The sequence below is a fragment of the Nicotiana tomentosiformis genome, chromosome 12 (assembly GCF_000390325.3).
Source record: "Nicotiana tomentosiformis chromosome 12, ASM39032v3, whole genome shotgun sequence".
Taxonomy (NCBI): domain Eukaryota; kingdom Viridiplantae; phylum Streptophyta; class Magnoliopsida; order Solanales; family Solanaceae; genus Nicotiana; species Nicotiana tomentosiformis.
This window is the reverse complement of record NC_090823.1, coordinates 54,594,795-54,607,419: the sequence shown is the minus strand read 5'-3', so window position 1 is coordinate 54,607,419 and position 12,625 is coordinate 54,594,795. Positions and strand designations below refer to the sequence as shown.

The window sequence follows — 12,625 nt, the reverse complement described above, 5'->3', positions numbered from 1 at the left end:
TTTGGGTTGTTGGTTGTTGATTATTGATTAAGGGTATTGTTTATCTTATGGGTGATGAACAATGATATTTATTATAACAATTTGAGGTTTTAGAATTTATCTAGGAGCAAGAGAATGAGTTGTTGGGTATAGAAACACCATTAGTAAGGGATATGAAGCTTTATGCCCACCAAGTGTTTGATAAAATATCTAAGTGGCCAAACAATGAGGATTATTGCTAATATGGAATCCCTTTGACTTGTATTGATATAGATTAAAGATAAAAGGGTTGGCGAATGTTGTTTTACGCTCAAGAGCAAGAAGTTAAGGTATGTGAGGCTAACTCTCTATGTTTGGGAATGTTAATGATTCTCCCTACACTACGTTTCTTTTACGACGTTACTACTTGCCTCAGAAATATAGTTAAGCCTAGTTCCTTGAATAGTTGCAGAACTTCTATTATCTAGCTTCATAACTCGTTCATGACTTTCATTCTGAATGTTGTGAGCTCAATGCGTAATCAATATAGACTTGGGTTTGATGCCCATGAGTCTCAGTCTAGATTACTCAGCATGTCTTAAACAATTGAAGTTTCAGTTTTCATAATCAGTTCAAGAATACATGTAACTCAATATGATTCAGTATTTTAGTATCACATATTGCAGTATGATTCTCAGTTCTTGAACTTAAATCCCTGAATGTTGAACACTTGTATTTGGGCCTGAGGCCGTAGTTTATATGTTTTATGCATATTTGGGCCTGAGGCCGTAGTTTATGCTTTATGCATGTTTGGTCCTGAGGCTGTAGTTAGGTATACGTATACTTGGTCCTGAGGCCGTAGCTTGTGCACATATATATTAGGCCTGAGGCAGTAGTTTATTTAGATAAACAGGTTGTTCATCATTCAGAAGAGGGAGTATTCATATCCTTACTTCCTTTGTTCAGTTATGACTTATCAATTATCATTTCAGTTATCAGTTATCAGTTATCAGTCATTAGTTATCAATGAAGTTTCAGTTTCAGCAATTATCATTTCAGTTAGTTATATGTTCTCTATTATCAGCTCAGTTTCAGTTTCAGCATTTACAGTTCTTTCTTTTAGTTATTTTACATACCAGCGCAAATCAAATGTACTGATTCGCTTTTGCCCGGGGCTTGCATCTCACGATGGAGGCATTGATTTACAGGTTGACGATTCATAGCGCTAGGATTCTCGTACCAGCTATTTGGTGAGCCCAAGTTCTTTTGGAGCATTATCATTACTTAAGAGTGTTTCAGTATTTTCAGACAGTCAGTGTTTTCAGTACTTCATTAGAGGCTTCATAGACTAGAGTAACAGTTAGACAGAGTCGCAGGCTTTTCATGTTAAGCTATATTGGCTACAAATATGTTTTAGAATTATATTAGTATTTTCACACTTTGATTTATATTATCCAGACTTTCAGTATATCAGCATGTATTCATTTATCTTCCGCATTTAGTATATTATGATAGCACATGTTGATTCAGCCAACCAGTTGGTTCACTCGGTCACATATAGTCAGGCACCGGGTGTCGTGTTACGTCCAAGCTCGGGTTCGGGGCGTGTGTAATATGTTTATAATTAGACAATAATAAATTATTAATTAACACCATTACTTACTTAATTTTTATAAAAATAAGTATTTATTAATCAAAAAATATTTTCAACATACTTGTTGAAAATTATTAAGTGCAAGTAAATTAATTATAAAAGGAAGGGTCAAAATTGGTCGTCAACACATGTTATATAAACAACCGATTCGAGTGAGACAACGGGTTGGATAGAATTAATTTTGAACTTAACAGGCATGTAAAATAGTTTAATAATATGATCTAGTTGTTTTGCGTCCCTATAGGCATGATTTCTAAATGAATATACATGTAATTACAATTGCCAAAACAGATTTAGGAAATAAATAACTTGGTTCTATTTTTAGCTCATATAGTCATGATTTCTAAATTGAACAGTATTGAAGTTATATCAAATCAATTAGACATGATTTCTAATGTATAAACATGATAGCATATAAAACGGCACCAGTTAACTTCTTACAGGTATGTTTCTAAATATGAAAAAGCACATAGCATGTTTGTGAATTAATAATCTATAGACATGTTTTCTACCCCATAACATGTATAAAAATAAAAACCCAACCCCATATTCACTATATCCGCATATTTGTTGTTAACAAACAATTATTATAGCCCTATCGAACAAAAGAGAACAAATATTACAGGTCCAGTCAAATCAATAATCAAGAAATGATATAACACATAAACCCAAATGTGTTCTGGGCCTTCCAAAATTCTTTTGATGCAATCAGGGCCCAGAAGTCATGCTTGCGACCCAACAACAGCATAGCATGATCTGATTAACCAAGTCTGATTCTAATTCTCGATCTAACAGACTCAAATCCACTCAGAACCATACGCGTTACCCAACTTTATGACATGAAAATTGAATGCATATGAAAGTATAGAATCCTATGCGAATGATTTCTAATGCAACACCAAAGATTGACTCACACACAGAAGCCAAAATAACAAATATGCTCACAGAAATTCTATAAGCATGCTTTGTCTTCAACCAAACTGGAGTAAAGAAAAAAAGAGACAAAGTCTGGTGTCTATGCCTCTTAAGGTATCCACTCAGAATCACCAATGACTCAGTGCGGTGTAGGAATACACATAGAGAATGCATTTAGGCAAAAACGTGCTTTACTCAATCAGAACTAACACAGGAGAATCCTATGGATATGATTTCTATGAATCTCAATACCAGCAGAAAAGGGAAAAGTAGATGCATCTTTTAACATAGAATTATCTTATAGGCATGAATTCTAGAATAAATTGAAGATTAGAATGGATAGTATAGTCAAGATACAGATATATGTCATAGAAAAACCTTACATACATGTTTTCTAATATGGATTTCCAAAGATAAATAAGTCTAGTACACAGATATAACAACCCAACCGGTTGTTTTGAGTTAGCATTTAGTTCTTGTAACAACCCAAAATCCAACTAGTCGTGATGACACCTAACCCAACCCGCTAGGTAAGTCAACTAACAGTCAACATATTCCAAATGAGATAAATGGGAAATAAATATAATGACCCGACCGGTCATTTTGCGTTTTAGCGTTCCTCAGTGGTTCGAGGTCTTGAGTGGCTTCATATTGTGCATTATGACTTGCGTGCGTGATCGAATTTGATTTACGGATATTTTGGGATAAATTTGGATGAGTGATTCTATAACGACCCCGGCGGTCATTTTGAGTATCTTAGCCATGTTTCCCTATTTATTGCCTCCGCTATGTTATATTGTGGTTATATGACTTGCCGGGGTAGTTGATTTTTTGGGTGAGTTTTAGAGTGAATTGGGACACTTAGTCCCAAAGTTGGAAGCTTAAGTTGAAAGAGTTTACCGAAGTTTGAATTTTGTGTAGATGACTCCGGAATGGAATTTTGATGGCGAAAGTTAGAAAGTTGAAGGTTTGGAAGATTGAGAAGTTTGACCGAGAGTTGACTTTATTGATATCAGGTAAGGATTTAGGTTTCGGAAGTTTGAATAGGTCCATTGTGTCATTTGTGAGATGTGTGCAAAATTCTGATAACATTTGGAGTTGGTTTGGTATGTTTCGGCACTAGTTTTAGAAGTTCATAAGCTCATTAGGCTTGAATCCGTATGTGATTCATGGTTTTGGTATTGTTTGATGTGATTTGAGGCTTCGAGCGAGTTCTTATCTTATTTTAGGACTTGTTGGTATGTTCGGACGGAGTTTCGGAGACCCCGGGTGTGTTTCGGATTGAGTTCGTACCATTTGTTCTTGTATTGAGATTGCTGGTTTTCTATGTTTTGGTTTTCTTCACTGCGTTCGCGAAGGTTCACTCGCAATCGCTGTTACGTTTCGCGTTTTCGTACGTTAAAATTTCGTCGTCAGTTAATCGACGTTGACTCGAGGATGAGATTATCTTGAGGTTATAAGCATTCATTCTATTTTTAACAGGCGATAAGTAAGTGTCGTAAAGGTTAAAGGGTAAGCGAATCAAGGAGAATAAGTTTCATTGAAGGTTGTTGATTTGGGATAAAATATAGTCCGAGCCATAATACCCGGCATATGGACTAATGCCATACAAGGTACCCCATGACCACGATAGTAGGATACATAAAGTGTATTAAAAGTGAGTAGTATTTTAAGTAATTTGAGATAATTCTTTATTATGTTGATTATTAGTTAATGGAGGAATTAGCAAGTTAATTAAAATTAGTGGATAATTAATTAACAATATTTGGATAATTAAAGAACCCCAACGTGGCAGCACCCCCTTCCCATGTAATGACTCTTACAGGAGAGTGAAAGGTGACACATTTAAGGGTGTTATGTGACACCAAGTTTGAAATGTGGGGCCCACACCCATTAAAGCATAAGACCCCTCTAAATTCAAGAGAGGTGCATATAATAATAGTAATGAAGCTTCCATTGCTTGAATGAGATTAGCTGCTGAAGTGTTATTTTCTTGAAAGCACAATCTTGATATCTCCAAATAGAAATATCTAAGTGAAGCCTTGAAATGGTTCAATAGATTTACATGTTTACTGTTTACATTACAAAAGCCTCTAATGTATCTCAAGTAATCATGTACCTAGGTATGAAATATAAGAACGACCAGCGCAAATCTAGTTGATCACACATAGGTAACGTGAGATTTCATAGCATCTGCAACAATTCAACAAGAATATCATACAAAGTTTTCCCTACTCCGATCTTGCCGTCACGTGTTTTGTCGCAATTAACGTGTGTTAGAGGGATTGTCAAGAGAATCGACTCAGGTATGTTAAAGCTATCCCTTCTTTCTTTTTGGCATGGTCCATATGATACAAGCGAAACGAGCAAATGCACAGCTTTCATAAGTAACTCTATTCATAGAAGTATTAGAGGTGCATATGTTCTTGATTTTCCCATGTGACATATTATTATATCTTATGTTCATGGGTCTCAGAAAAATACATAGTTGATAGAGTTTATCCGAAAGGTATATTGATCTTATAAACATATTTCTTACGCATTTCATTCATTTACACATGTACATTGACCCGTGACAGGAATGCATAATATACGCGTATATTATATGTATATGGAATATAGGAAAAGGTTACAATATTATATACGCACCACCACCAGATCAGCTGGTACATGTTGATGATTTTGCCCACAATGGCCGAGATGATATGATGGGTTGCTCTTAGAGGCTTGATGATGTTATGTACACATATACCTATGCATGACAAGACATTTATATGCACGTGCATGACATTATAAATATTTTAGGATTTACAAAGTGATTTAGACTTACAGGCAGAATTCTTTATTCCATGTTTCATCTATGTCTGTTATGTACCGATGCTTATGCCTTACATACTCAGTACATTATTCGTACTGACTCCCTATTTCCCGGGGCATGCGTTTCATGCCCACAGGTGCAGGTAGACGAGCTGACGGTCCCCCTTCTTAGGATCCTTGATCAGCGAGAGTTGGCGTACTCCACTTGATCCGTAGCTGCTTTTTATTTTGGTACGATATGCTTGTAAACACATATGGGTATGACGGGGCCTAGTCTCATCCTTGTACAGTTGTATATTCTATTAGAGATCTGTAGACAGTATGTATAGTTCGATAGTATGTGGCCTTGCCGGCTTCCAATTTTGGATATGTAGTTGTCTATAGCAACCTTGTCGGCTCGCTCTACGTATTCCGCACGTATATGTACATATGTCTTTTGGACAGGTTTTTCTTACGTATGTTATTCTCGTAATTCAGCAGATGTTATTCATGTTCATATATTAGTCGCATGCTTAAGGGTGTTCGACAGGTAGGAATCGGGCACCTGTCGCGGCCCATCGGTTTGGGTCGTGACAAAAGTGGTATCAGAGCAGTTCTGTCCTAGGGTTGTCTATAGACCATGTCTAATAGAGTCTTGTTTATGGGTGTGTTGTGCACCACACTTATAGACAGGAGGCTACAGGACATATAGGATGCTATCATCTCTTCTTATCTTAGATCGTGCGATATAAGATTCATTTTCCTAATGATATTTTACGTTTTCAGCAATGCCTCCGAAGACCACAGCCGCCCAGAAGGGCAAGTTCTTGGCTGGTGAGATTACTAGTCGAGCGCCACGAGTTACCAGGGCTTAGGGAGAGTCTCATAGTGAGATTCTATCTCAGATTTCACATACCCCGCCCTCTCCAGAAGAGCTCCGAGGGGCACCAGCTCCAGCGCCCGCCCCTGTACGTCCAGCTCTTCAGCCAGATGCACCAGGTCAGGAGATAAGAGATGTTATTCAGCTATTAACTCGATTAGTAGACGCGTAGGCTCGGCGTTAGGAAGTAGGTATTGGTCATGCAGATAGGTCCATCAGTGCAAGGGTTCATGATTTCATTAATTTGGACCCTCCGGTATTCACTGGGGCAGATCCGAACAACACCCTCAGGTATTTATCGATAGAATGCAGAGGACTTTGAGGGTAATAAAGGCCACTGCGACTAAGTCAGTTGAGCTAGCTTCCTATAAACTTCAGGATATTGCAGTTAATTGGTACGAGTCTTGGGAGTTGTCCAGAGGTGAGGATGCCCCTCCAGCAGTATGGGAGGAGTTTACAGAGGCTTTTCTTCGTCATTATCTGCCACTAGAGCTTAGACAGGCCAGAGTTGATAGGTTCTTGACCCTTTGACAGGGTAATATGAGTGTTCGGGAGTACAGTCTTCAGTTTGATTCATTGTCTAGGTATGCTCCCACTATTGTATCTAATATGGAGGATCGGGTTCACCGGTTCGTGATGGGATTAGAGTCGTACTTGCTTAACGATTGTATATCGGTCTCACTTCTGTCAAACATGGATATTTCTCGTATTCAGGCATATGCTCAGGGTGTAGAGGAGTGTAAGCAGAAACAGAGAGCCGATCGTGATCATGATAGGGCCTAAAATACGAGAGCGAGGTCTTTGGGTCCTTCTGGTGAGTTTCGAGGTGGTCAGAGACAACAATACCCAAGGTATCCAGCCCAACCATCAATTAGAGCACCCCCTCAGTTTGCCGGTAAGAGATTTGATCGTTCCACATATTCAAGGCCTGGTCAGAATTCCAGGGCCTTAAGTTCTCAGTATAGGGGCGAGTCAAGTCAGATAAGGCCAACCTTGTTGCGATATGCTCAGTGTGGTAAGAAACATGCTGGGCAATGCCGTATGGGGTTGGGTGTTTGTTATGCTTGTGGTTATTCGGGCCACGTTATAAGGGATTGTCCGATGATAGGTGATGCAAGCATAGCTCAGCCAACGGGATCTGTAGCTGGTTCGTCATCATCAGTACGCCCCCCTGGGCAAGGTTCACAAGCACCAATGGGTCGTGGTAGAGGCAGGGGCAGAGTATCTAGCTCGAGCGGTCCTCAGAACCGCATTTATGCGTTAGCAGGATGGCAGGATCAAGAATTATCACCCGATGTTGTTACAGGTATACTATCAGTCTCCTCATACGATGATATATGTACTGATTGACCCAGGTTCCACCTTATCATATGTTACTCCGTTAGTTGCTAGTAAGTTTAGAATAAAACCTGAGTTGGTTAAACCTTTTGAGGTATCCACACTTGTTGGGGACCTAGTGATAGCTAGGTGGGTATATAGAGAATGTATAATAGTATTTCATATTTGATCTACAGTAGCGGACCTAATCGAGTTAGATATGGTAGAATTTGATGTTATAATGGGTATAGATTGGTTGGCTTCTTGTCATGCCAACGTTGATTGTTGATCAAAGATGGTCCGATTCCAATTTCCAGGGGAGCCTATTTTGGAGTGGAAAGGTAATACGGCGTCGCCGAGAGGTAGATTTATTTCCTATCTCAAGTCAAGGAAGATGATCAGAAAGGGCTATATTTATCACTTAGTTCGGGTTTAGAATGTGAAAGTAAAGTCACCAACCATTCAGTCCATCCCTGTGGTTAATGAGTTTCCCAATGTTTTTCCCGATGAGCCTCCGGGTCTTCCGCCAGAGCGAGAAATTGAGTTTGCTATTGACCTACTACCAGATACTCAACTAATATCTATTCCTCCCTATAGAATGGCACCCGCAGAGCTGAGAGAGTTGAAGAAACAACTAAAGGACTTGCTTGAAAAAGGCTTTATCAGACCTAGTACGTCACCGTAGGGAGAACCTGTGTTATTTGTGAGGAAGAAAGATGGTTCCTTGCGGATGTGTATAGATTATAGACAGTTGAATAAGGTAACGATCAAGAATAAGTACCCCCTCCCGAGGATTGATGATTTATTTGATCAGTTGCAAGGTGCTAAGTATTTCTCGAAGATATACTTGAGGTCCGGGTACCATCAGGTAAGGGTTAAGGAGAAAGATATTCCGAAGATAGCATTCAGTACTAGATACGGGCACTTTGAGTTTCGTGTTATGTCATTCGATTTGACTAATGCCCCAGCAATATTCATGGATTTGATGAACCGTGTGTTCAGACCCTTTTTAGATATGTTCATAATTGTATTTATTGATGATATATTGGTTTACTCCCGTTCAGAGACTGAGCATGCATATCAGTTGCGTACGGTTCTCAGAGTTCTACAAAAAGAGAAGTTGTACGCCAAACTCTCTAAATGTGAATTCTAGTTAAACTCTGTAGATTTTCTTGGGCATATCATTTCTGGTGAAGGTATCCGGGTTGATACACAAAAGATTGAGGCAGTAAAGACTTGGCCTAGACCCACGACACCAATAGAGGTTCGTATCTTTCTCGGTTTGGTAGGTTATTACAGGAGATTTGTAGAGGGATTCTCTTCTATTTCAGCACCTTTGACAAAGTTGACTCAGAAGAGAGCAAAGTTTCAATGGACTGATGCTTGCGAATGAAGTTTCCAGGCATTGAAGGACAGATTAACTTCAGCACCGGTTCTAACGTTCCTAGAAGGGACCGATGGTTATGTTATCTATTGTGATGCTTCAGGCATTGGATTGGGTTATGTACTGATGCAGCATGGTAAGGTTGTAGCTTATGCTTCTATACAGCTAAGAAAGCACGAGAAGAATTACCCGACCCACGATTTAGAGTTAGTCGCGGTGATTCATGCGCTAAAGATATGGAGGCACTACTTGTATGGCATTCATGTTGATATTTATACGGATCATAAGAGCCTCCAGTATATCTTCAAGCAAAAGGAATTGAATTTAAGTCAAAGGAGATGGTTGGAGCTACTTAAAGACTATGGTGTTGATATTTTATACCATCCGGGGAAGGCAAACATAGTAGCTGATGCTCTCAGCCGTAGATCTATGGGTAGCCTGTCATATTTACAATAGAGAAGAGGGAAATAGCCCATGAGAATTATCAGCTAGCCAGTCTTGGAGTTCTATTATTGGATTCAGGTGATATCGGAATTACTATTCAGGACACGACAACATCCTCTTTAGTAACTGAAGTGAAGGAACGCCAATACGAGGATCCTGTGTTAGCTCATTATAAGGATACAACACCTCAGAAGGAGAAGACACCGTTTGAGATTACAGAAAATAAGGTCCTCAGATATCGGGGACGATTATGTGTCCCTAATGTTGCAGGGTTGTGTCGGCAGGTCATGGGAGAAACTCACTATTCTCATTACTCTATTCATCCAGGAGCAACAAAGATGTATCATGATATCAAGGAAATATATTGGTGGGACGGAATGAGAAAGGATATAGCAGAGTTTGTTGCTCAGTGCCCTAACTGTCAGCATGTCAAGATTGAGCATCAAAAACCCGGTGGATATTATTGCAGGCTATGGAGATTCCGACTTGGAAGTGGGAAGTAATCAATATGGATTTAGTTATAGGCTTACCTTGTACCCAACGTAAGTTCGATTCTATATAGGTGATTGTTGATAGACGTACAAAAGTAGCCTATTTTCTACCCATTAGAACTATATATTCCACAGAGGATTATGCAAGGCTTTACATTAAGGAGATAGTACGACTCATGGTGTCCCCATATCTATTATCTCGGATAGAGGAGCTCAGTTTATAGCTAATTTCTGGAGGTCCTTCCAAAAAGGATTGGGGACTCAGGTAAGTCTTAGTACAGCATTTCATCCCCAGACAGACGGACAGGTTGAGCATACTATTCAGACACTTGAGGATACGTTATGGGCTTGTGTGATAGACATCAAAGGTAGCTGGGATGATCATTTGCCGCTTATTGAGTTCGCGTATAATAATAGCTATCATTCCAGTATTCAGATGGCTCCATACGAAGCTCTTTATGGACGGAAGTGTAGGTCACCTATAGGGTGGTTCGATGTTGGGGAAACTATGTTAGTAGGACCAGAATTAGTACAACAGGAAATCGAGAAAATTAAGCTCATACAAGAAAGTCTATTAGTAGCTCAAAGCCGTCAGAAGTCTTATGCGAATAATCGACGGCGAGACTTGGAATTTCAGGTTGACGATTGGGTATTCCTAAAGGTATCACCGATGAAAGGCGTTATGAGGTTCGGAAAGAAAGGAAAACTCAGCCCTCGGTACATTGGACCATATAAGATCATACGGAAGGTAGGTCAGGTACCATATGAGTTAGACTTGCCTTCTGACTTGGAGTCTGTACATCCAGTCTTTCATGTGTCTATGCTTTGTAAATGTATCGGAGATCCTTCTAGCGTCGTGCCAGTTGACGCTGTTTAGGTCACAGAGCAGCTATCATATAAGGAAACTCCTATTGCTATACTAGACAGACAGGTTCGGAGATTGACAACTAAAGACGTAGCTTCGGTGAAAGTACTTTGGAGAAATAATAATGTGAAAAAAATGACTTGGGAAGCCGAAGAAGACATGAAGTCTAGATATCCTCACTTATCTCCTCTTCCAGAGAAGGATCCGACTGAGACATCACAGCCTTAAGGTAAGTGTATGGATTCTTGTGTTAGTTATTACCATTGGTTGTGTGAAGCCATCGTCGTTATTGATGCTTGTGGTCTTATGTGACATTGAATTATTGGGTTTTCTACAGAAAGTTTTGATAGTAGTACTGTTACAAAGGCGACCCTACCAAATTTATATAGATCCCGGGGAGTTAAACATTCGAGGACGAATGTTTCTAGGGGGGGAAGGATGTTGCGTTTCGCGTTTTCGTACGTTAAGGTTTCGTCGTCAGTTAATCGATGTAGACTAAGGGATGAGATTATCTTGAGGTTATAAGCATTCATGCTATTTATAACATGTAAAGATTAAAGGGTAAGCGAATCAAGGAGAATGAGTTTCATTGAAGGTTGTTGATTTGAGATAAAATACGGTGCGAGCTATAATACCCGGCATTTATGGACTAATGACATACAAAGTACTCCATAACCACGATAGTAGGGTACATAAAGTGTATTAAAAGTGAGTAATATTTTAAGTAATTTGAGATAATTCTTAATTATATTGATTAGTAGTTAATGGGAGAATTAGCAAGTTAATTAAAATTAATGGGTAATTAATTAACAATCTTTGGATAATTAAAGAACCCCAACGTGGCAGCACCCCCATCCTATGTAATGACTCTTACAAGAGAGTGAAAGGTGGCACATTTAAGGGTGTTATGTGACACCAAGCTTGAAATATGGGACCCATACCCATTAAAGCATAAGACCCATCTAAATTCAAGAGAGGTGCATATAATAATAGTAATGAAGCTTCCATTGCTTGAACGAGATTAGCTTCTGAAGTGTTATTTTCTTGAAAGCAAAATCTTGATATCTCCAAATAGCAATATCTAAGTGAAGCCTTGAAATTGTTCACTAGATTTACATGTTTATTGTTTACATTACAAAGGCCTCTAATGTATCTCAAGTAATCATGTACCTAGGTATGAAATATAAGAACGACCAATGAAAATCTAGTTGATCACACATAGGTAACGTGAGATTTCATAGCATCTGCAACAATTCAACAAGAATATCATATGAAGTTTTTCCTACTCTGATCTTGTCGTCACATATTTTATCGCAATTAATGTGTGTTAGAGGGATTATCAAGAGAATCGACTCAGGTATATTAAGGCTATCCTTTCTTTCTTTTTGGCATGGTCCATATGATACAAGCGAAACGAGCAAATGCACAGCTTTCATAAGTAACTCTATTCATAGAAGTATTAGAGGTGCCTATGTTCTTGATTTCCCCATGTGACATATTATTATATCTTTTGTTCATGGGTCACAGAAAAATACGTAGTTGATAAAGTTTATCCGAAAGGTATATTGATCTTATTTACATATTTCTTATGCTTTTTATTCATTTACACATGTACATTGACCCATGATCATATGGCGTTATATACGCGTATATTATATGTATATGGAATATGGAAAAAGGTTACGGCGTTATATACGCACCACCACCTGATCAGCTGGTACGTGTTGATGATTTTGCCCACAGTGGACGAGATGATATGATGGGATGCCCTCAGAGGCTTGATGATGTTATGTACACCTATACATATGCATGACATGACATTTATAAGCACGTGCATGACATTATAAATATTTTAGGATTTACAAAGTGATTTAGACTTATAAGCGGAATTCTTTATTTCATGTTTCATCTATGTCTGTTA

The 12,625-nt window shown here is 38.8% G+C and overlaps 1 protein-coding gene across 1 annotated transcript; it reads left to right on the top strand.

Moving 5' to 3' along the window:
- The first annotated feature begins 7,244 nt into the window (after positions 1-7,244).
- On the top strand, positions 7,245-10,932 carry LOC138902662 (uncharacterized). The gene is made up of 5 exons (XM_070190550.1): positions 7,245-7,509; positions 8,687-8,805; positions 8,923-9,040; positions 9,427-9,632; positions 10,717-10,932. The coding sequence occupies exons 1-5, from the start codon at positions 7,245-7,247 to the stop codon at positions 10,930-10,932; spliced, it is 924 nt and encodes a 307-aa protein (XP_070046651.1).
- Positions 10,933-12,625: the final 1,693 nt, after the last annotated feature.